The sequence below is a fragment of the Chlamydotis macqueenii genome, chromosome 4, assembly GCF_036417535.1.
Source record: "Chlamydotis macqueenii isolate bChlMac1 chromosome 4, bChlMac1.mat, whole genome shotgun sequence".
In the NCBI taxonomy this organism is placed as follows: Eukaryota; Metazoa; Chordata; class Aves; order Otidiformes; family Otididae; genus Chlamydotis; species Chlamydotis macqueenii.
This window is the reverse complement of record NC_141559.1, coordinates 35,658,200-35,682,237: the sequence shown is the minus strand read 5'-3', so window position 1 is coordinate 35,682,237 and position 24,038 is coordinate 35,658,200. Positions and strand designations below refer to the sequence as shown.

The 24,038-nt window shown below is 39.0% G+C and overlaps 1 protein-coding gene across 3 annotated transcripts in view; it reads left to right on the top strand.

Annotated features, from left to right (window-relative positions):
• The window catches only part of SH3D19 (SH3 domain containing 19), a 79,060-nt gene that overhangs the window by 6,462 nt on the left and 48,560 nt on the right, over positions 1 to 24,038 (top strand). Inside the window, exons 2-3 of one of the 3 annotated variants that reach the window (XM_086746578.1) lie at positions 5,087 to 5,142; positions 11,818 to 11,857. The exons of 1 other annotated variant lie outside the window; for it this stretch is intronic. Coding sequence is in view for 1 of the 2 variants with exons in the window: in XM_086746577.1 (XP_086602703.1) it covers positions 11,818 to 11,857 (40 nt within the window). In the remaining variant the exon portion in view is untranslated. The remainder of the gene's footprint in view (positions 1 to 5,086; positions 5,143 to 11,817; positions 11,858 to 24,038) is intronic. One more of the 3 variants, XM_086746577.1, reaches the window with a different exon arrangement.

The following is a 24,038-nucleotide window of genomic DNA, read 5'->3' as shown; positions in this document are numbered from 1 at the left end:
TATTTTAAAATTGACCATCTGATCCAGTGGTGCTTCAGGTGGTGTTGTAAGTCAGCAGAAATGTGTATGGATTGCATATGTCATCCAAAAACATCAATTTGACATTCTGACTTGAGAATTTAGGCTCTTCTTAGAAGATTTAATGGAATTCTAAATAAAGTGCTTCAAAGGTGAACTTAATTGGTTTATGAAGTCTTGCATATGTTACAAAACAAATCTATACCTGCTTTCTATGGCTGTATGTAGCTGTATTTGGGTCCCACTTGATGGGCTGTGTGAAAGCAAGGCTGAAAATGTGCACACCATAGTAGAAGCTGAATGCAACAGATCTTGCTGTTTGTTTTCTTTCCTACTACCTTCCTTCCCATCCCCCACACCCCAAGCTTTTTAAGAGGTTGTTGTATTTATTTTGTGTGTGAATCCCCACCTCAGTCAGCTTGTTCAGGCTTTTGGAGAAAAGGTGATTGGATCAGAACATGCAGAAGATTTCAGATGATTGTCGTTGTCTCTCCTATAACTAACAGCGTGTACTGCCTCAGCCTCTCAGAGCCACGACAGTAGCTCGTATGTGCCCCATTGTGCAAACTGAAAAAAACATGGAGTGATAGTTTTGTGGTTTTCATGTCCTTAGGAACATCATACTGGATAAGACAAAAGGTTCATCTTAGGTAACCTGTTTCTTACACTTGCCTACAAATGTCTTTAGGAAAGCATGCAGGAAACATCTACTAGGATTCAATTTTTACTTTCAAGAGAAATTCCTTCTCCTTTGCAGTCAATGTCTTAGCAACTTCCTGGAGGCTGCATATGAAAGGCCCTGCTAAATAATTGCCAATGGATTCATCTTTCATGAATTCAATTCCTTTTTTTAATCCACTTAGACTTTTGATCTTCAAATGTTACATTGTAGTAGGGAAAACAATTATTCATTATATAAAATCAGTTACTGCCTTTTACGTGCTGGTTGGTATTTATACTGGGTATTCACTAGTTCTTGAATTATTATGATAAATTTCTTATCTATATTTTGCTTTTTTAATATGATTTTGAGCATGGTGATTTACACTCTTAAAAACTTAGGTAAATTTTCAAGCACTGTGTTCCTACATCTAATCCACTCTCCTTGTAGATGGAATATTATATGCATAAAAGAAGACATTTGATTTTTTTTCTTCAGCTGTAACATTTTGCTTCTATTTATAAGATGTAAGATAAAATTAATATCAATTGTTTTCTTAAGGTGATGCATTTGTATTCATCATGCACTCTATCTTACATTAAATCCTGAGCACTCAGTATCACAGATCTGCACATGAAAATTGATTCAGGTTGTGCACATCCATATTAAATCATTTACAAGAATTTTTGAGTGAACAGGGTGCTGTGATGTTATTCATTATTAAAATACTGTTGGCTTCTCCTGTTGGTGCAATAGGACATAAATGCTTGGAAACAAGCTCAGCATTTTGATAACTTTCTCATAATAAATCACTCCATCAGTGTGCACTGTAAATATAGGGTGCAGAAACTAAAAGCTTTGGGAAAAAAAATCTCTCTCCTTCTACCTAGTACTTTGAAAATGGCATTGTCAAGTGCCAGTTGATGTTTATCTGATGGCAAGTGCTGTAAGTTTTGTCATTTGTCATAAGCTTGTCAACCTTTGCAAATATGTCTGAAGAAACACTCAGTCATCCTCGAACTGGAATGATGGAAGTTCACCTGAGAATGGAGTTCCTGAGGGTGAGATACCTGCTGCAGTCTACCATGTCTGTTATTTAAGCAGGTCAAGACAGTGCTTGCAAAAGTGTTACTATCAGCATGGGACAAGTATCACTGAATAATGAGATGGAATAATGCTGCAGACCTCATATATCCAGTGCTCATGGGCATAACTTCCTTATGACAAAAATCTGTTTTTCCGTGCTGGTGTGCAAAGCTTGCTGTAGAGCACCGATATCATCTCTGGGAAACGCATGGTAGCTGCTGCCGTGACATTAGGCATACTTCATTTCTCTAATTGCTGTCCACCCTACTTGATGTGGGTGGATCCATTACCAAGAACTATTTAATTGAGGTGTGTCATTATGGTATTTTACTCTTGGCACCCTAGCAATGTAGAGGTACCTATTAGTGTATTTACAGAGGCTGGGTATGTCTGACTTGATCTGTAGGCTTTTGCGGCGTATGCCCAGGAGTACCAGGAGTAGGAAGAGGAGAGGTATTTCTCCAAGGTACCAAAGAATTGGAACAGTCTCTGCCAGCGTTACCAGAGTTCCCAGGAACCCTGGATTTATCTGCGTTAAACACAGAATTCTTTGTTTTCAAGGTTTCTGGATGCTTATGGCTTTGCCATCCTTTTGCTTGGTCATTTTAAGTTGCCTTACAGTTTTTGAAGCCTCTCATTGAACAGTAGGGGAACTGCTTTGTGTTGCCATGAGTAGCAACTGAATGGATGGAATTTGCATTTAGAAGACTGATGACAAGATGCACTAGCCTGATGTCAAGGCTAGAAGCAACTAAAAATTACTTTTATAATAGCTTCTTTTTCTAGTGTGTATTTTTTGAGAGGCTGAAAGGAGGAGGAATTACAATTGCCAAACATTTGGAAAAACAGACAAGAAGGCTCTGTGAAATACTGTAGTTTCTCAGAGGCCCAAGAAAGTGCAACGGCCACATGTGAAGAATGAAAGGTGTATGCATCTAATATCAGCGGTTGTTTATAAGGCATTTCTTAGAATTGTGACTTACAGCTTTCGTTTTGTACACAGAGACATTACTGTTTTTATTATAATTTGTATATGTTTTGTAAGTTGTGTTAAATTCAACCATGTTTTCAGTTTTAAAATTAAAAACAAAATACACCAAGATGTGTGTTGTGAACCATATGTATTTTTGCTGAACATGCTTGAAGTTCTTACTCAGTGGTATAAAAGCCCTGTGCCCTGGGAGGGTGCCTGCCTCTCTTTCATCACAGCAGGTGATGTTTCTTTTCTGTGACTTGCTGTTTCCTTGTTGTCCCTCTCTTTTCTCCTCCTCTTTGTAAAACATTGTTATCTTCTTCTGTTTTGGAGCTTGGGAGAATATCTGTATGTTCTGCACTGGTTAGGCAAGTGGCCTGTGTTAAGAAGGTAATGGCACTGGTGACCAGTGGCTGCGTCTTTTTGTCCCTGTCACAGTCACTGAGGACCTGCGGGCTTCCTCAGTGATCTGCTGCTCTTTGGCACTCTTGCTGATTAGCCAGGACTTCTGATGCACTCCCACTGTTTGAACTGGCGTTCCATTTCAAATTCCTCTCTCAAGTTGTATTAAGACCCTCATTGCGTGTTGCTCAGATGAGTCTGCACGCCTTCCTTTTCCCGTGGACTGCGCTGGTGCAAAAGTGTGGCTGCAGAGATTTACTGCACCAACAGGCCTTCTGCAAGAGGTGAAATCATGGTGCAAGGAATCCAGCTGTACACAGTGACTTCTGGTCAGGATAGTAGTCAAGGACCGAAGGGCACACGTGTGCAGATTTAGACACACAGATGTTATACCAGTAATGAAGGAGTATGAGGTACCTTAAAGGCAATTTGGTAGATGTATAACACTTACCTTGAAGCAGATGTGGATAAACTCATCAGTAAAATGTCTTCAGAATGCCAGGTGATTCACGTCTTAAAAAATGCATTTTGGATGCTGATCTCCATGTTATTAAATAATATGCATTAAAATATTACATGTTTCAAGAATAGACAAGTGCTGAGCTTCTTGTTCTCTGGAATACTAGCTTAGAGTTGCACAACTTTTAAGCATGTGCTCAAAGCTAGTGCATGAGGGTTATCTCAGGTTGCAACAATTTATTGGTATATACCAACAGTATTAAACAAATCAATTTTTTACACCTTTGAATTAGTCATTTTTATGATGCTTCTAGATCTTGTAATCTTTGTTTTATGATAAAATGCAAGAGACCTTTTGGGGAATAATCCATTTTGTGGTACTTCAGAAAAATCCAGTGCATGTGAGAAGCAATTGTTACATTCACTTTCCCAGAATTTTTTATTTCTGTGTGACTGTTGGGCAGAATTACCAATGTCACTGGAGGAAAATATTTTGCTAATAGGCTAATTTCAGATGCACTTCTATAGAAAATTCATACTTGCAACAAAATCATCGCGGTTTAACAATGTTCTCTTGTTAGGTGTCTTTATGTGGACTGGGTAAACAATTTGGGGATTCTTTCATCATAAATAGTAACGAGGGACCACAAAATATTCCAAGAACAAGCTATTGAGTATTTCAGTGGTATCTTAAGAGAAATAAATACTGTTATATGCCTGGTACATTTCTTCTAGTTTTATAGAGGTTGTTCTTTTATAGTTGAGTGTGTTACAATCTTTTATTTTAATAAGTAATTTTCTTTCTCTCTCTGTCATTTCATTCCCCTGCTCTCCAAATTCCTCCCAAAGTGCAGAGCTTCCAAGTGCATAATGCAGAAAATTATACTGTAGACATTTTTTGTTGAGGTTTGTAATCTCAAGAATCAAAACATTGTTCTGGGTAAGCAAATTCAGAAAACTTGTAATTGCCCAGTGGGACAGGATTGTTGGGTTGGCAGGGAGGGTGAGAAGGGTGAAATTTGCGAAGTGTTTTACATCTAAGAATAAATATTCTTACTGTATAGCATAGTAGATGGAGATTCCATCTTTTGAAAGTAATCAGATAGGGTGTGATTTCTCAAAAATTGTAAGTGATTATCTGAAATATATACAACAAAGGCTGTTTCTGCAACACATGTTTTTGTACTGTGTAGGTCAAAGGAAATTGCTTAAATGATGGAAGTGATATGCTCTGCAGTCATAGCCTCAAATCATCCTGCCTCTGGCCAGAAATGCACAGGTTTAGGAAACTGTCATTCAACAGTTTCCGAAAAGGAAGTTGATTTTCCCAAAACAGTTTCCAAAAAGGAAAAGTTTATTTTCCCAAAGAAACTAAATGCCCTGTAGAAAACATAAAGAAAATAGTTCTTTTTATAGTCTTTTTAGAAAGCCTTTTATCGTTATTGTCTTAGTCACTCAACTGCAATATTTCTCTGTGCCCATCTTAGGTCTCCGGGCATGCAGTTTGCCTCTAATTAGTGTGGTAAGGGGCACGTTGTGACAGGTAAGCGTACCTACACTGGAGGCTCTTTTGGTGCTGGATGTGCTGGTCCACAAGCAGGGCAAACGCCTGAGGAGAAAAATAGTTGAATACATTTGGATCTTGAGTACGGTGTATGAATGTTTCTAAGATGCTCTGTTAATGCAGGGTAGGAACCACAAGTTTATTCACAAGTGTCTAACTGTATTGCGTTTATTGCATATTGTGTATCAGCACCGTATGGCAGGCAGACATACCCTAAGACTGAGCTCTGTTGTCTAGTTGAGGAACATGCAGAGCCTGTACAGGTATGCTAAATCTCTGATTTGGGAAGAAGAAGATCATACCTTGCTCTTGAAATATAATTTCCTTTTACTGCCAGTGCTACCAACATCAGATAAGTGCTTTTTCAGAAATTTAGATCTAACATATCTGAAGTGCCTAGAAAGGATGGAATTTTGTGGTTATAAATCTTTTTGTCTATCAAAAAGTTGACCCAATCGGTATTTTTCTCATGAAAGTACAAAATAAAATTAAGTAGTAGGGCTTGTCTTGAGTAGCTCCAACTGTGATTCTGGCGGTATGTGCATACCTATGTCTGCTTGTACCTGAGGTACATAATCAAGGAATTATATTGCATTGGTCAGCTGGGATGTCTTGTATGAAGATATGGGGATTTGTACTTTCAGGAGTGGCTAATTTCTTGGAAAAAAAAAGAGCTTTAGAAACAACTGTATCCTAAATTTTCTTCTTAAACAAGTGTGGTAGAAGGTACGAATGTGGTAACATATGTGTATGCTGCGTATATTTGATTGCTTATATACTTTGTTTATCATTCATGGCCTGAGAACAAGACCAGTTCCCAGTGCTGAGTTTGGTCTAGGTTCTTATAATATGGACCTTTTTGAGAAGCAGTGAGAGCTTACACAATTCGTTTCCTTTCTCTCTTGTTTCTGCATCAGCCCTACTTTCATGCTGATGCATGCGTTCACACTGATACACGCACACTTTTTCTGGTTTTTGGCAGAAACTGAGCCACCAAAACAAATCAGCAGCAAATGTAGCACTGGCAAATGTGGCCTCTATTGTCCAGTGAATTCTTTTTTTCCATTATATATTGTACAAGTGCACAAAGGCTTTAAAGATGACCATAGTTTATTGATAATTTCTTTAGCAAGTTAAAGAATATGATCTTTGGATAATTACAAGCTTTACGGTGGTCAGTAGTTTACAAGGTTAAATACTCAAACATAGAGGTTCAATGTGTTCTTAGGTATGTATTGGGGTCCCCCCCTCCAGCTATATATCAGTCATGCTTAAGAGTGGGGGAAAAAGCATTGCTTCAAGTATAAAAAGACTCGGTTACTATTTAGTATTAAAACTGGCAGACTGGTGTAATTTCATTTGAGGGGGTTATAAAGTATTTTTTTCCCCGCAGTGTACTGCTCTGGAATTCAGCAGCAGACTGTAGAATTTAAAGCAAGCATAAAAGCTATCTGCCTTTACAATTATAAACTTTGAGTGTGTCCCAGTTTTGTGGCCTTTTGGAGTAAAGGGAAAGGTATACATAAACTAAAGGAAAAAAGTTTCTTCCAAGCCTCTCATTAATCTCTCCTTGAGCCTTCTGCTTTTTTAAACAACTGATAAGGGACTCTGCTGTTACGATACTAAAATACATAAATAAATGTTCAGTTTTATGGGGTTTGCTGTATAGCAGTTACTAATAAAATTGAGTTAAATTTATAGTAGATTCTACATAGTGGAATTAATTTGTGTTATTCTGACTCCTTACCTGAGAGAGGTGCTAAAAAGAAGGAAGAGTCTCTGTGGGCCACCGTGTGCCTTAACAGAATGGAAGACAAAAAGATTGCAGTATCTATGGCATTTATTGCTTATCTCAGTGCAAATAAAGCAACTAGCATTGAAAATCTTGCACAAACGTGGGTATTTTTCCCAGAAAATGCAGTTTAGTTTGAGTGAGGGCCCCATCTACATTGGCAATTTGAACTGGAAGTTTGGGGCTCTTGATCTGCTGCGGCTGGCTAACGGGGGTTGTCGCACCTTTTAGCGATCATCAGCTGGATAACAGTGTTACTAAAATAATGGTAGAAGCCATCGCATTTCTGCATGATGCCTTGTAAAGTTGCTGCATTGATCTAAGCAGCTAGGTTTGTTAAGGCCTGGAAGCCTACAAAAGTGTGCTAATTGGGGATTAATGCACTCAGATTAGGGCAAGTTGTATAGCCTCTTTCAACCATTGCCTATTCTGAGAATATGACTTCTCTGTGTATTTTGTATTTTAGTGTTGCCAGCAGTGCTTAAGAGCCCACTGTTCCCATTGCTTGGTTTATCTAGAGGTTTGCCAGCCTTACAGGAATATTATTATAAGCATCTCATGCTACTTTTCTTTATGAAACCACTGCTGTGCCATCAGGGGCTAAAAACAACAGAGATGGAGACAGCTGGTTGCTCTAACTGCATGTCTTCCTGTAGAGTGTTACGATATCCTGCCCCCTCTGGTGGCTACTCAACTCAAGACCCATAATTAAGTTGAAAAAAATGGAAATGGTACGTGCCCCTTCAGCCAATTCAGCTTTTAAAAGAGATCAAGCTGTGGGATGGGGTTAAGAGTAGGAAGTTACCTACCCTGGGAGGTAATTGCATTGGAAGTTCCTCAGCAGCTTTGCACGTTCCAAGTGGCAGAATATGTGTTAACTTTCCACTCGTTTTTCAACAGCATTTCATGTTTATACTTAAATTTTTTTCTAGTGAGAGCACGCTTTTCAGTTGAAGTCACTCTTAGCAACAAGATACTTTGAAGAAGCTTGCAAAATAAACAGAGAAAAACAATGGCTGTGTTTGGTGAGAGTTGCCTTTTTCTTTGCTTTTCTTCCAGAGACAAGAGTGAATGCCTTAAAAACTATTGTTCTCTGTTTTGGGAGACTTTTTTGGCAAAAACTTAAGCTATTCTGAGTTTGTGGAGCAACTGAAATAATGTTGAGTCAGTTATTTTTCTCCTGATGGTTTTATTTTCCTTGAGAAGAAAAACTGTTCTGTCACATTAAAAGTAAACAAAGAAGATAATTTTCCCATGCTTGAAGGGTAAGAGAATCACCAGTTGAAGAAACCTGACTCTAAAAGCAACTGGAGCATGGCATTTCTACCTGCTGCTCAATCTTTGAATGCTGAAAAAAGGCATGAGGTGTCCCTGCTATTGATGAAATACACAGCATGGTTTTGTAAATAAACACTAGATTTGCCAAACAGTTGTGGTATGAATAGCAGGTCTTTGTGTCCTGACGTTTTCCTTGATTCTTCTGCAGTGCTTGAAACTTGGCTCCATTCTGCCAGCCTCAGCCAGGAGTCGCTGACTTCTTCCATCTCATCTGCTCCACCTGCCAGCTCCTTGACTTCTTGCACTGTGTCCTGCTGCTGAACAAGGATAATATATTTCTCCCACACTGACTGTATTTGTATAAGGGCAGCAAAGATTTTGTAAAGAGGAGATGGTAGTATGAAATGGAGAAAATCTCTTTAACTCTAGACTGCTGGAGGTTGTAGCATGTGACTTCTTAGGGATTGAGACTACAAGTCACTGGCTATGCAAATTGTGGATTGGAGGACAGGCAGAAAGAACTTTTTTCTGCCTGCAGAAGAACCATCTCTCTGGTGTATGTCTGTGGTATCTGAGCTGTCTGAACTAGCTGGCAAAATCTGTAGTAGTAAAACTAGAGATGATAGCACTGCACCACTTCTAGGGTGGTGGCCAGTAAATTTGAAACAGATCTACCATGCTAGCACAGAGCCGAAACTACACACTGTTCTCCTCTAACTATCAGGTTAGGGAGATGATGCTGACTTTTCAAGAACAGTTCATTAACCAAGATAAACTTAGAATCAAACAATCCAGTTCTCTAGCTTGTAAGGACTAGCTGCTTAGGAATCTCTAGCCTATTTGACTACAGCTACATGCACAGCAAGGAATTGTATTACTTAGCAATGCAAGGATAGGGAGAATAGTGCTAGTGTCTCATCTGTGGAAGCTTGTGTCGGGAAGGTAGTATCTGTCACTGGGAGTGGATTTATTTCCTGTAAATTTCCCGTGATGGAGTGCGGGCTGCCTTGTTTGTTCATTCTGCATGCTAGTCCAGCAAGCATTCAATATTTACTCCAATGTGACATGGTTTTGGCTTCCAGAGTTTAGAATTGAAGGATATACAGTATTGTGCTAGAAAGACGTAATATCCCGTAATGTTTTGTAGCAATGTGTCTTTGCTGTAGAGGAAAATCTGTAGTGCAGGATTTGATTTTTCAGATCTTTGCATCTATATGGTCGTCTTTGTTATTTCTGTTAGAAAAGTTGTTGAGGTAACATGTATAGAATAAACGAGAATCAGCTGTGGGCATGCACTTTTGTGATCCAACTTTTGCAAGCCAAAAGTTTGCAGAATGCAGGAATGGGATCTGCATGTGTGTGTATTAGAAATGTAACATAAATATGTGTGTATATTAAAAAAAAAATCCCTGTTTCTTCTGAGCTTTCATATTCTAGAGGTCTGTGGTGTGTGACAGTACTTGAATTGTTGCTTGTACGTAATGCCAAAATAGCATCTAAAATTGCTAAATTGGAGCACTAAATTGAAAGATCCAGCTCTTTGAGTCTCTTGTTACACTTGATACTAAATCAAATTTAAAAGATTAAGTTCACAGTAAGCTTAGCAGGTGCAGGTTTTGTTTTTGCTTTAAAATGCCAACTACTTGCTCGTAGGATTACATTTTGCTTTGTTCTTTTTAGTAAGACCAGCGTATATGTGTATGGTGTGCTTTCACTAAGTTTAGTGGTAAATAAAGTGTGTAAAAACAAAGGTAATATTTCCTGTTTCAGTGTTTCAATAAAACAAAAAGGAAAAGGGAATTGCATTGACTTCCTGAACGAGCAGGGTGCAGCAGTGTGGCTGGGCTGTGGTGGATCTGCCAGCTGGACATGGGCTGCGTTTACATGGGCTCTGACTCCCTTTCTTCCTTCTCACTGATTTGTTCACATGATCTTGTGATCTTGTTCACATGTATGACAGAGAACGCTGATAACAAGCAACACGTGGCAAGCAGATTTCAGTAGAAAGTCCTGCCTTATTTTTTTCAGGGCTCACAGGTAAGGAGGCTACATGAACAAATGATCAAGATGGAAAGAACATTTCTGTGTCTATTTGAGCAACTGTTGCTGCAGCTCTGGTTTGAGCTATATCATGCTGTTTCTAGCTAACAGAATACACATGGTGGGATGAAATGGAGATCGCTGTGAGTCGGAAACACAATAAATTATACCCTGTGTGGCTATGACAGCTCAATAGGAGCACCTGTGGATGGAAAAAGCATTAGATACTTCTTTGAGCACTGTTGACATACAATAATTTTTTACCACTTTAATGAAAACGTAATCAAATAAGCACGTAAAACTTGGATAGGAAAATATTTCTTCTGTACATGAGATAAAACTACACGAACAAATGTGTGCTATTAAGAGAACAAATTTTATTTCAAATGCAGAGCTTTAAGATTAAAACTACAATATGTGAGTATGAACAATTTTTTAGGAAGACTTCTGTATAGACACACTTTTCAGTAAAGTGTCTGCTAACACAGGAAAAATAGCTTTATTTTTAAAATATGCACAACGGGAATCAGAAGCAAAATTACTGTGGTCAGTGGAGTTTATATATAGCTGTAAGAATATCCTTCTAATTGCATAGTGGATCTTGCTGTAATAAATGATTAAAACTCTGTCTAATTTTAGAATATATTTATTTTAGGAGGACACAAATCTCAGTTGCTTGTTTCAGGTAGTTCAAAAGTAATGCATTAAGAGATATTCTGCACTTGCAGTATAGCTGATAATATGTTAATTCTAATAACACAACACAGGTTATTTTATAATGCTTGTGTGATAATTTAAGTCTTAGGGGAAGTATTTTATACTTTCTTTGTATATTGGAGCTTTCAAAAACAAACAAACAAAAACTTTTAGAAATGTATCTAGAGATGGCTTTAGCGACTGATAAATTGTTCACCAAAAGAAGTTTATCTGAGTTAATATGATTCTACTATGTAGATTTTTGTTTGCGAGTCAATCGCATTAGTGTAAATAAGCTACTTGAAATACTCACAGGATAAACAAAACCCTTTCTGAAAACACAGTAAGATTCTCTATCTAGAACAGCCAGAAGTCGAAGAGTTAATGATGGGGCTGCACTGGATTCGGTGTATTTGCAGATGTTGCTGCAACCAACTGCTGATTTTTCTCCCATCCTGTCAGGGAACTCTGCCAGCTGTGATTCATGGAATGATTTTTTTGCGCTGAGTAATCTGTGGTTTTTCTTCTTTCCTCTTCCCTCTCCCTTATTTTTACCCTAAACTAAAGTCCTATTCATTTTTGCTAAAGGGAGGGGAAGCTTCCAAAGCATTAATACAAAACATTAAATACACTGTGTTTTGAGCAGAGGAATTTTAACAAACGTTAAACTTCCAGTAACTTTACTTGATCTCAGGCAGAGTAGTCCAGTGCAGAAAAACAGTTCTATAAGAGAAATCAGCTTTTGGTTTTGCTAGTCATATGGTGCCACAGTTCTTTTAAGACTTCTGTACTAGTATTGCTAAGGAACATCCAACTTTTGTGCTGATACTATGCCTCCTTTCTCACAGATCGCTCTGAAAGAAATAAACCAGACTGCCGCTCTTCAGGGTAAGAACCATATTTCTGTATTTATTCTTCCCTTCTTTTCTTTTTTTTTCTTTAATTTTTTCCTTTTATGGGATGTACTAGGAAATTAGCCAGAAAAATAAAAATGACATTCTTCTACTTCTCTGTTTTGGTAACAGTAATGAAATATCAAAATAACTGTGTTAAAGGTAATTGTTTTATATTCCTTACGGGCAAAATTTTCCAAGGAATTAACAGGGCATACTATACTGTAATTGTGTGCACTTAAAATCCAGAAGGTTTGTTTATTTATCATGTACTACAATGTTGTTTGGTAAAACTGTGATTTAAGGCAAGAAGCCCTCATGACTTTTGCTTTTGAATTCTTTGGACTGTTTGCTTCTGTAGCAGGGAAAATAATTCTTGGTTCAGTCAAGAGTAGCAACACTTTATTATTTATTCTATTAGCTCTGATCCCATCATACCTAGGGTTTAAAAATTGAGAGAAGCAAACCAACAAGTATTAAAAAAACACACGCACACAAACATTTTATGTTTATTTAGAATTTTCATCAGCAATTGCCATGAACTTCCTAAGCTATTTATTTGCAAGGCCACATTTTCCCGTAAGCTACTGAATAATCTGTAGTTCTCCTTCTCATCCTCTCATTTTTTAAAAGATCTCTTTCTCTTTTGCCTTGTTTCCAAACTCTCCCTCTCCATTCTCCACCAGGGAATAGGATTTCATCCATATCTTGTGGTGGGTAATGGGATTTTAATGAAGCGATTGAGCAGACCGGCTAACGCTGGCTGTCCCACTCCTTTGTGAAAAGCCTTTCCAAAGGATACCCCGATGTACAGCTTTCTGACATGACATGACCTTTTCATTTGATTTTTTTGTTATACTGTTACAGTGGGATAGCTTTTATAGCTAGAAGAACAGAGGGAGCTGTAGCCTCTTCTTATAGCACAGCTGATGTGTTGTATCTGCTGTGTAATGTGATGGAGAGAGGATGCTTTTCCCTTCCCTCCCCTCCCATATCCGCAACAGTGCTGTAGCTGTTTCCAGCAGAGTTTAAGTTGCAGGGGAGTATTGCCTTTGTCTTTGATTACTTGTATCTACTTAAAACATCAATCATTGTACTTCCTTTTATAATTAAAAATAATCAACTTTTTTTTTCTTAAAATGATGCCGTTACAGTCTACATGTTTGAACTTTTATTAGATCATGTCATATTACAATAAAGTCAAATAGCTACAAATCATTATCAAAAGGAAATCTAATTTTATCAAAATGTTTAGTTTAAGGTTGATACCATTTCAGTCTGTTCCCCTTTCTTCCAACTGGTCCTTCCCACCAGTACCTTTTTCCTCTGAACTGTATTTTAGAAGTTCTAATTTGGAACTAAACCAAAATAAAACTTCAGATTTTTTTTTTTCCATGGAATTGGAATTTCAAGTGTGGACCAGCCCTGACAATAAAACACTGCCCTAAATTATCTGCGTTACAGATTTCAAATTCTTATTTGGAAAGCACAGAGAAATTAACAGTATAATGTAGGTTGCTGATAATGTTGAGAAAAATGCAGCTTTCTATAGTCTTTCATTCCTATCTGCAATGCATGTGCTTTCTAACCATATCTATGTATCTTCTGCCGCCTTCTCAATCTCACTGGCTATCATGTCATGATAGTTCTGCTATTCAGGATGAGCTATGAGTAAGAAAAGTAGTTGTTTAAAGGGTGGTGTGGTTTTGTCTTGCTGCTGCTGCTTCTAGGCCAGAACAGGAGCAAGCGTGCCTTACTTAGATGACATACTCTGCTAATTGATAGTTACCCTCTGTGGTTCATCTCTCATTATAGTTGGAATCATAATCCTGTGGTGACAAATTGCTGGGTGAGATTCTTATCCCCAGTGTGGCCGTATCATGTCTGGGAAAAGACCTGTAGCCACATGAAGACCAGAGCCCCTTGCTGTAAGAACTGAGGGAAAACTAAATAGTGAAGTATGCAAGACTGTAAATAAAGTGCAAAGGGCACTTCTCTGGTAACATGGCCAGCATTTCAGAGCTGTTTGAGTTCCACTGGGGAGAGTTTTATAGCTTCTGCTATTTTATGATGAGCTACTACACCCACAACACTTTCCTCTCTGGAGACAGCTCGTGACAAGGGAAAGAGAAAATACAGTGGCTCAAAGGCATCTTGTCTACTTTATCCTTAAGCTGTATGTTGTGGGATACATCTCTTAAAAGCACAACATACCAACCCTCTAAAGTGGAACAAAAATGACCCTGCAGGTCTTTGTAATTGGAGTCAAGGTCTACTAGCAAGAATTTCTACGCTAGATCTACTATAAAATAACGGAGGTAGACATGGGGATATTAGCTGACCAGATGAAGACATGCAATGAGCTTTAATAAAGGTAGATATCCTAAGATGAAATAGTGGGTGTAGGTGTTTCCAAGAGAGAGCCAGAGAAGTAGAGATTTGTTTCATACAAAGCCTGGTGAGATCTTACCCAGAAGTCTGTCCAGTGTAATCACAAATCTGGAACCCCTGGGGTAAGAAGAGACAAAAAAAGTCCAAATACCATCACCTCCAACTCCTCCTCAGGCTCTCTAAGGTTAAGTTTTAGTCTGGAACACGATCAGATTAATAAAAAAATCACATGACAATATTTCTTATGATTGCAGGGGTCTAAAGCTTGTCCTTTACAACATTATGTTCTGATATGTTTCTGTGTATTTCTAGATCAGCTTATGCTTGAGTCTTCGCAGTATTAAGGATGAAGAACTTGTATACAATGAAGCAGGAACAGTTTTAAAACATAGCTCAGGCATAATTCATTTGCAGTGAGAAGCACATAAAAATGGTTTAGGTAGAAGAGTACATAAATGGTCTTTGATAGACTTCCTTTTATTATAGGATGATGCCATCTAGATAATGCAGGGTGAAATGTATTTATAGCCATATCAGGAACTCTGACAAATATTCTTTGTTACTAGCCTATCAAATGCTACAGGAGGGTAGAGTATTCTGAGTGGTAATACTGGGTAGTGACGCTGGGAAGAAATCTGGGGAGTGGATAGACCAAAGAGCATAGGTAACAATTTAAAAGGAGGGAAACAGATACCAGATAATACTTTCAAAATGTGCATTAATACACTATCTTTTGCCTCTTTTGGCAATTAGCAATCATCCACCACATAGGACAGTTTAGGTAAAGTGAGGAGTAGCCTGTGAATATCTTTTTCATGTACTAGTGTGCACTGAATTTTTGTTAAATGTTTGCCCATTAGTAAGATCAAAACAGATGTTTCCTAATTCCAAATAATACCTATTACTATGTTAATTTTTTATCAGGACACATTTAATTTCATGACCTAATATTAACCTTCCTTCAATTGTTATGTGTCAGACAGTATTAAAAATATGTCTATACTGGCAACAGTGACCTGTAATTATCATTATTTCTTGATTTCATTGTCAGGTCGCGCACTGTTGGCTCTGATAGCTTCAGGTCATGCGTTGCTGTAACATAGGTCAGCTAGGTCAAAAGAAGCAGACCCTTTGGTCCTATGTCTCTAAATGTTTTCAAACTGAAAATTACATGATAGTATTACAATAGAAGATTTCAGGCTTCCACATTTTTGCAGTTAAACCCTGAATGTGAGTAAAGCCTATAGAAAGAACTGGATTAATTTCATTATGCTTTTTTTTTTTTCCTTTGGGATAAGGATTATGGATAAAAAATCCTGAATTTATTGAGAGATTTAGTAGCATATCAATCACTTGAAGTCAAGTAAAATATTTTGATTTTTAAAATCTAAGAGTCTACTCTGAAAGCTTACCCTCAAAATGAAGAGGGAGAAGAAAATAATTAGTTCATTTCTAGAAATAGATTCTAGATTTTACTGGCATATAGTCTACCTGCTAATTGCTGATTACAGCTGGTTGCCTTCATTTGAATGAACTAAATTGGGCTTTTTTATTTAAAATACATCAAGTCAACAATACACATAGACACAACCCTTCTTTTGTTCCTTTATAAAGAAGCACTTGAAGTGGCTGATCAAAGGGGCTATAGATCCCTTTAGTGAGCATCTGGTAAATCAAGCTATCATTTTTATGAATGGTATGTTGTATCTTACTTTGGTTTTATTTTTTTTGTATGTAGCATAATTTGATTATTGGAGGCTTCTCTGCATTTCTGTTTGCTATATAATGTTGATCTTGTGAAATTGTGTTTAATAAATATTACAGTAATGGTCTGACTATATCTTAAGTGTGTGTTTTCCCAGATCATTTGTGAAGCCTGAAAGACACCTTTTAATTAAGATATTAAGCCTTTAACAAAGCATGAAGGCAGTCTTAAGGCACAGGCCTGAGAACATGGCAGAACTGTCCTTACTTTGTAGTTAAACTCATGTCCTTTTACAAATCAATGTGCTTTGTAACCGGATTTTCTATCTTGTAACCATTACAGTCATCTGCAGTCAGTCAATAATTCCAGCTTTGCATATCTGAAGGGGAATATGCAAGTCCTTCCCTCTGCCACAGAAATCTTGCTAGCTCCTAACCCCTTCTAGTTTGAAGCCTCTCACAAATTGCTGCTGACATTTGTGCACATAACAACTTGAGTTGTTTCATCTTCAGGAGTAATTTCACTGCTAATTTTGGAGGCCACTTAACAGATTTTGTGTATTTTAGGTAAATTTAAAATCCAGGGTACTGTATTGGAATGGGGCATTGGAAAGAGTGAGAGGTCCTCTTGTAACCCTGACTAGGATGGTTTGATGGACGGACCACTCAGTGGATAAGGAGTTGGCTGGATGGCTGCACTCAGAGAGTGGTGGTTAACGGCTCAATGTCCATGTGGAGACCGGTCACGAGTGGCGTCCCTCAGGGGTCTGTGTTGAGCCCGGCCCTGTTCAACATCTTTGTTGGCGACATGGACAGTGGGATAGAGTGCACCCTCAGCAAGTTCGCCGATGACACCAAGTTGTGTGGTGCCGTCGACACGCTGGAAGGGAGGGATGCCATCCAGAGGGACCTTGACAGGCTGGAGAGGTGGGCCCGTGCCAACCTCATGAAGTTCAGCCAGGCCTGGGATTGCCACCTGGGTCGTGGCAATCCCAGGCACAAATACAGGCTGGGTGGAGAATGGACTGAGAGCAGCCCTGAGGAGGACTTGGGAGTGCTGGTGGATGAGAAGCTCAACAGGAGCTGGCAATGCGCCCTTGTGACCCAGAAGGCCAACCGCATCCTGGGCTGCATCAAGAGAAGCGTGGCCAGCAGGTCCAGGGAGGTGATTCTCCCCCTCTACTCTGCCCTGGTGAGACCCCACCTGGAGTACTGTGTCCAGTTCTGGAGCCCCCAACACAAGAAGGACATGGACCAGTTGGAGAAGGTCCAGAGGAGGGCCACAAAGATGATAAGAGGGCTGGAGCACCTCTCTTATGAGGACAGGCTGAGAGAGTTGGGGCTGTTCAGCCTGGAGAAGAGGAGGCTCCAGGGAGACCTGATAGCGGTCTTCCAGTACCTCAAGGGGGCCTACAAGAAAGATGGAGAGAGGCTGTTCAGTAGGGCCTGTTGCAATAGGACGAGGGGTAATGGTTTTAAGACAGAGGGAGGTAGATTTAGATTGGATATTAGGAAAAGATTTTTTACAATGCGAGTTGTAGAACACTGGAACAGGTTGCCCAGAGAGATGGTGGATGCCCCATCCCTGGAAATGTTCAAGGCCAGGCTGGATGAGGCTCTGAGCAACCTGATCTAGTCGGGGATGTCCCTGCTCCTTGCAGGGGGGTTGGACTAGATGACCTTTGAAGGTCCCTTCCAACCCTAACCATTCTATGATTCTATGATTCTAAGACTTCTACTTCCCTGTTGTGCCTTAGTCAGATGGACAGACTTCTGATGCTAATGCTGCTTCTGCTGCTTGGGGTGCAGTTTCACAATTGCCCCAAACTGAGCTAGGCCCGTGCTGCTCGGGAAGGAAGGATCTCATTCCCTCCTTTTTGGGCTGTTACCACTGCTCATGTGGTTACTTGGATCAGCAGGCTGATCTCCAGGGGAGAAAAATGGCTGTCTCTCTGCTTTACACATGAAGCAGTTCAGCAGAGAGGGGCAGAGTGATTTCTTGCAAGTTGCACAATAAATCAATGGCAGAGCCGGAAGCAGAGGCTCATGACTTTTGTTGTTGGTATCTGAAAAGTAGGATCATGTGGCTCCATTTTTTTTTTGTTTCCAGAGCTAAATTTTAGGCTCAGTCACTTGGAGCGTGGTGCAGTCCCACTGGTTAAGTGTGGATTTAAACCGGTGAAACTTGAGGTTGGAATCTGCTTATGTATGTATCTTTCTTTCGTTTATCATGTGTTTCTGGTCAGCAGCCCGTGCTGTGCATGTCAGAGATATTCCTCCCAGGAGTACAATAAGCTGGAGCAATTTTGCACAGCGTATTTCTTTGACAACTCCTTTGCCACAGTAATTCATTATGTTTAATTTATTTTTTTTTGCAATTTTCCCTGCTCAGTTTATACTTATCTGTAAATGAGAAAAAAAAATCACAGGTAGAGCAGAGGAATAAATGGCAGATGGGTTCAGCCTAGTTGTTGGCAATTAGGGATCGTGTGGGCTTCTAGAGCCTGTTGCTGCTGGTGTTTGTTTTAATGATGCCAGTTCATCACTGTTGCATTGGAGATTTTTGGCTATTCATCTCACAGATAGCAGTAAAGAGTTATTGTGAAGGGTGCATCCTAGCCAGCCTTCCAGATTCCTTATTCCTAAACAGAGAAGAGGGATTTGTTTTAATAAAAGAGCGCTCTGTTCCTGGTTTCTGCAGAGAGAATTTTGAGGGACTGTTTGCTTTGGTGCCCTGAACAACTCCTTCCGTTGTCTGGGCTGCTCTCCAGTGGTTATGCTAATTGGTAATGGAAAATAATACTGAGAATGAGATGGTTGTTGAAGGAATAAAGAGAAAAAGGTTCACTCTTCTTCACTGAAAGAATTTCAGTGCTCCTTTAGGCATCTTTTGTACATGAGCAAGTTTCACTGTCCTGTCACCTTTCAGAGAAGACTCCTGTAGAAGGTACTGAGAACCTTCCAGACACAAGGCCACTCTCCTTGTGCATTAGTAGAATTGTCTGGGGCATAAACAACCATGGTAGACCTTAGTTCTAGAAAAGGTAGTTTCAGGAAGCCCATAATTACACATTGCAGTTTTTTTTAATCATGGAGCTTTCCTTTTAAAGGTCATTTTGAGGGGTTTTCTTTGTGGTGGTTTTTTTTTTTCCCTATAAAATGGCAATAATTATCTTTAAAATAACCATATGGCTTTGTCTTTTAACTCTGCTTTGAGGTGGATGGAAGTTGTGGGGAGAACTGGAATGCTCTGTTTATAAGAAAGAGATGATGGGCCAAACTAATTAGACATGATTATAATTCTGCTTCTTTATTATTATTCTTTTTTCTCCCCGAGACATTTCAATGAAAAAGAGCACATAAAATTCATCTGGTGGATGGGAAATAGGTCTGTAAGAGAGTTCTTTCCAGAGGTATTTGTAATAGTCTCAAAGAAAACAGAGAAGGAGGGGCTGCTAGGGGATACGTGTCAGGGCTGAGGCGTCAGACTCCGCACGTTGTAACCTTCCAGCTCAGAAGTAGTATTAGTCGAGTTCTCTCTGAAGGAATTTCGTGTTGATATTTTAAGACTGCTGGAGCTGATATTTGAGCTTTGGTTTATTTCCCTATGGATTTGTGTAGGTTTCTGTCTAGGCTCAGGTCAGTATCTACATTTTCCTTCGCGTCTGGAATTTGAGTGGGAGAGCTCAGTTTGCAGTTATTTGTGTTGGTTTCCATGGCCTCTGACTCTGATGTGCACAAGAGAGAAGAGATTGTTACTTCTTCCTTTTTTTTTTTTTTTTTTGTTCTCTTTTTCTGTACTGTTCACCTGCTTTCTCATTTCATTCTAAGTTATTCTTTGGTATCTGCAGATCATTCTAGTATAAGTAATTGGTTACCTTAAGTAGCATCTGATTTGGCAGGTTGAACATGGAAATGATTGATCAGGTACTCTTTCAAAGCATGTTACAGTTGCATCCTCACTACATCATGGGGGAAAAATATTCCTAGTGAGGCCTGTCATTGATTGTTTCTTCCCTCTTCCTGTACTCCTCTCTAATGCTTGCTGTGCACTTAGCACAGCTGTACTTCAGGCTCTGATCCTGTCATTTGTGGCACATTGCGTTTCTGATTTTGCTACAAAATTTCAGGGTTTTTTTGCTCATTGCAGGTATCACCATTTGAATTTAGGACATGTTTACATATGGGTTTTGTCCTAGTTTTGGCCATCTGTGACAAACCACAGGCTCAACTGAGCTGGTACTAGCCCTTAGTGTAGACCACTACACTAGGATGAGCTCACTAGGATGAGCTGCTTTTGCATCTGTTTCCAACTACTTCAGCTTCAGGAAGAGAATTAAGATTCAGTGATACAAAAAACAGTGTTGCCTGTTCCCCTGGAGGCTACAACCAAGGCAGATCATGGGCAGCTCTCTTGCTACAGAGGACTGATACTAGACCACACAACCCTAAATGTGGGAAGTATTCATGTAAGTATGGTCTTTATAAGGATGCATAGCTACATCTTAATCTTGGGAGAGTTGTTACGAGAGTTTTATCATCTGTTCTGGGTATAGTGGACATTCCCATCTCCTGAGGCTTGACTTCTAATTAAAGAGAAGGTCCAAATCTAATCATAGTGTTCCAACCACAAAAAAAAAAAAATGATTACTTTGTTAAATATCTCTTTTGATCTACAATATAATATCTAGTTCAAGCAAAGGAAGTAGATCAGTGGTCTCGTGTTATATTAAGCAACATTTTTACTTGTAATAAATACTTAGTGAAAAGAAATAGCTTTGATTTTACTATTACAATTCTTCTATGCCCTGTCATTTGGACTTCTGCTTCCCCATCCCCTTACACACTGGCATCTAGTGTTGATACAGTATTAGCTCAAACAATCCTGATACCATTTTATGACTGGACCAGTTCAGGAAGTTTCCCTCCTCTCCTAAGAACACAGTTTATTTGGGGCAATTACTTTTAAGAACATTGCGTTGATTTATTACCTTCTTTCCACTACCCCTTCTAAAATACTAGGTCCATGAATAACTAAGAGCATGTAGTGCTCCTGACAGGTGAAGGCTGGGCAGCTGGGAAGGAAGAGGACAGTATCGTGGGACAAACACAGTAATGGCAGTTGCAGGAGAAGCCTTCATGCCACATCTTGCTGATGTATAGAACAGAAGATTATTTGCATTACTGCCCAATCTATCTTCTTCCTTCTGAGGCTCTTGGCAAGGAAATGTTAAATGAACATTTTACAGTGTGAACAGACTACCCGTACTTTCTGTTAGTAACAGCATTTATTTTTTTCTATCTAGAACAGGTCTGAAATGATGACATAGTTCTCTGTATTTCCCTTAATTGCTGTTCCCATATTGTCTTTTGTAGGTTTTTAAAATTATATCTGTTAGTATTTGAATTGACAAAATGTGCTTCTTAAGTGCGGTAACTGCCATGCTGCAGGTGCTAAACAAGTATTTTGCTTAGTGTAATACAGGTGTACTTGGATGGCAATATAAAACAAAATCATTAATGTTCTTAGAGGGCATAAAATAGAAATTGCCAAGATTGTTTTCATGTTAAAAAAACTTCAGGATTTTCATATGTCTTTAAAAAGTAAACAACCCAAGATTTGTCCTTTTATCTTGAGATTTATCTTATTAGAACAACTGAAGTAACTGGAAAAAATGGCAAAGCTTTCAGACAGGTGACCTCCTTCCATCCTGAAAGACAACTAAGGGTTTAAAAATGAGCTTTGTGGAGCAGATTGGAAGTCCACCTATTCCAGTATTCTTATGCTGTCTTTGCTTATGTCTGAAGTAGAAGCCTAAGGAAAAAACAAGCATGCATTGGAAAGTATCCATGCATTCTGTCAGCATCCAGATTTGTGTGGCCTGGGGCCTCAGAGAGGTGATGCTTTGTATTTAATAGCCCTCAATGGGTTTTCTTTAGGTTTTTTTTTTATTTATTCATAATACACTTTTAGCACCCACAGTATTTTGTGGTGAGCAGTGGCACAGCTTAACCTCATGTTGCATGCTGAAATGTGTCTTTGACTGTTTTGAATTTGATGTCTGCTAGTTTCATATAAAGCTTTCTATGTCCTGTAGTGTAAGAGACTGAGCTGTCATTCCCTATAGCTTTGCTGCTTTTTGGTAAAATTAAAATGCCATTGTTCTGGGTTTAAATAGATCATGTTAATCAATTAGGTAGTCTTAAGGGAAAAGTCACTGTTACTTTTGGAGACCCAGAGGTATGTTAGCAAGGGGAGAGAGGAATAAGGTTGTTGGCTGGCATGAGAAGGACAGGAATGATTTACTGCCTTTGGTGTTAAGGACGTTGCTGAGACTGGAGGTAAGAGAAATTACCTGTTATGTTATCTGAATACAGAGCCTTTAACCTGCACTGGAGATTTAAAAAACAAAACAAACAAAACAAAAAAAAAAACAAAACAAAAAAAAAAAACAAAACAAAAAAAAAACAAAACAAAAAAAATGTTTTCTCAGCCTGTCTTTGTAAAGATTTTGGATCAAGAGTCAGAAGTCAGAGATGAACTGGTTGTTAGGAGAGAAGGGTAACCTCACTGATCCTTGTTTTTTCTGTTCTTTCAGTGGCCTGAGTAAGCTGAACCTGATACTTTGTGGCTCTTAATTTCCTCTGCCTAATTTACCTAATGGCATATGGTGCACTAATTGAAGCACATGGAGGAGCATATGAAAGAGCTATGTGTTTTGGGGATTCTTACAGGCTAGGGAGGGACACTGGTTTCTGTGGCTGTGAAATGTTTTGGCAAAGTATTGCTTATGACCATTGCTGTAGAAAAGTCCGGTTCAATCTGTTCTGCAAGGTGTTTGTTTCGGAAGCTAAATTTAGTTAAGTGGGGAAAGGTGAGGACAGTGATTATTTCTTCCAAGCTGCAACCATCCATTAGAGGCTGCAGTATTTACTGATTTACCATATAATTTGAGGTCCATGATGTCGTAAGACGGACAGGTTATAGGACTGAGGGTGGAGGAAGTTCTTGACTCGTAGTAGGTTTGCATGGTGACTTGCTCAAAGATGAGACCTGTTTCACTGGAGAAGTGTCCCCAGTGGGTAAAGGCCTCCTCTCGGTTGTTGAGGTAGGTATTTTGAGTGCTCTTGCAGGGAATTCAGTGGTGTACCCACCTATCGGGGTTTTGCAGTGTGTTTAGGGCAGATGCAGGTTTTGGAGGTGTAGGTGTGATTTTAAAAATCTGTTTGGCTCTGATAGTTGCCGCTTCTGTTTCACCCTTAGAAAAGATTTGAGTATCTATAAACTTGGCTGATTTTCCCCAACTTGGGCTAACAAAGATATTACCTTTACCTGTACACTGTATCTTACCTTCATCCGTGTAGAATCAGAATTACAACAAGACTTGAAAAATAATCTTTGATGTGCATCTTTTGGGAATGGTTGACCTTAATCTCAGAGCTGCTGGATCTTTGTGGATGAATAAAAAGGACTGCAGTTTAAGGTCGTATTTGAACTTGGAGGTAAACATTGTAGACCTGCAGATGTATGAATGTATGGTTTGTTGTTATGTAGTGCAAGTTTCTGATGAATCATTTTCTGTATTTTTGTAACCAACAGCTCTGTCAGTATCTATGGTATAGAAGAAAAGGAAGCATTTCAGTGTTTTTAGAGGAAGAGCAAGGAAGAGCGTATAGGCAAACATGCCATTTCTCTGACTGAGCTGCAGGCAGGGCACTTTCTGGAAAGACAGGTCTGGTGAAGGGTGTGGTTATGAGATTTTATTTTACAATTTCAGTACACTGTGCATTCTGTAAGGGCCACTGTTACAAGGTCATGGACCTGATGTGCTGTAGGGTGTAACTGGGTGAGTCAACAGTCCATTGGAACAAGATTTAATCACGCATTAAGATGGTTTTCCTTTTGTGAGGTTTTAACATGGGAGGTTTAAAAAAGAGTGTTTCTGCTGCTTATTAAATGATTTATTTTATTTATAAATATAAATGGCCAGTTTGAAGCCACTATGTCTCTTTACATGGATGACTTTGTAATGTTCTTACAGACCTTTTTTGGCTGCTGGTTCACATTTACAGTGTAGAAG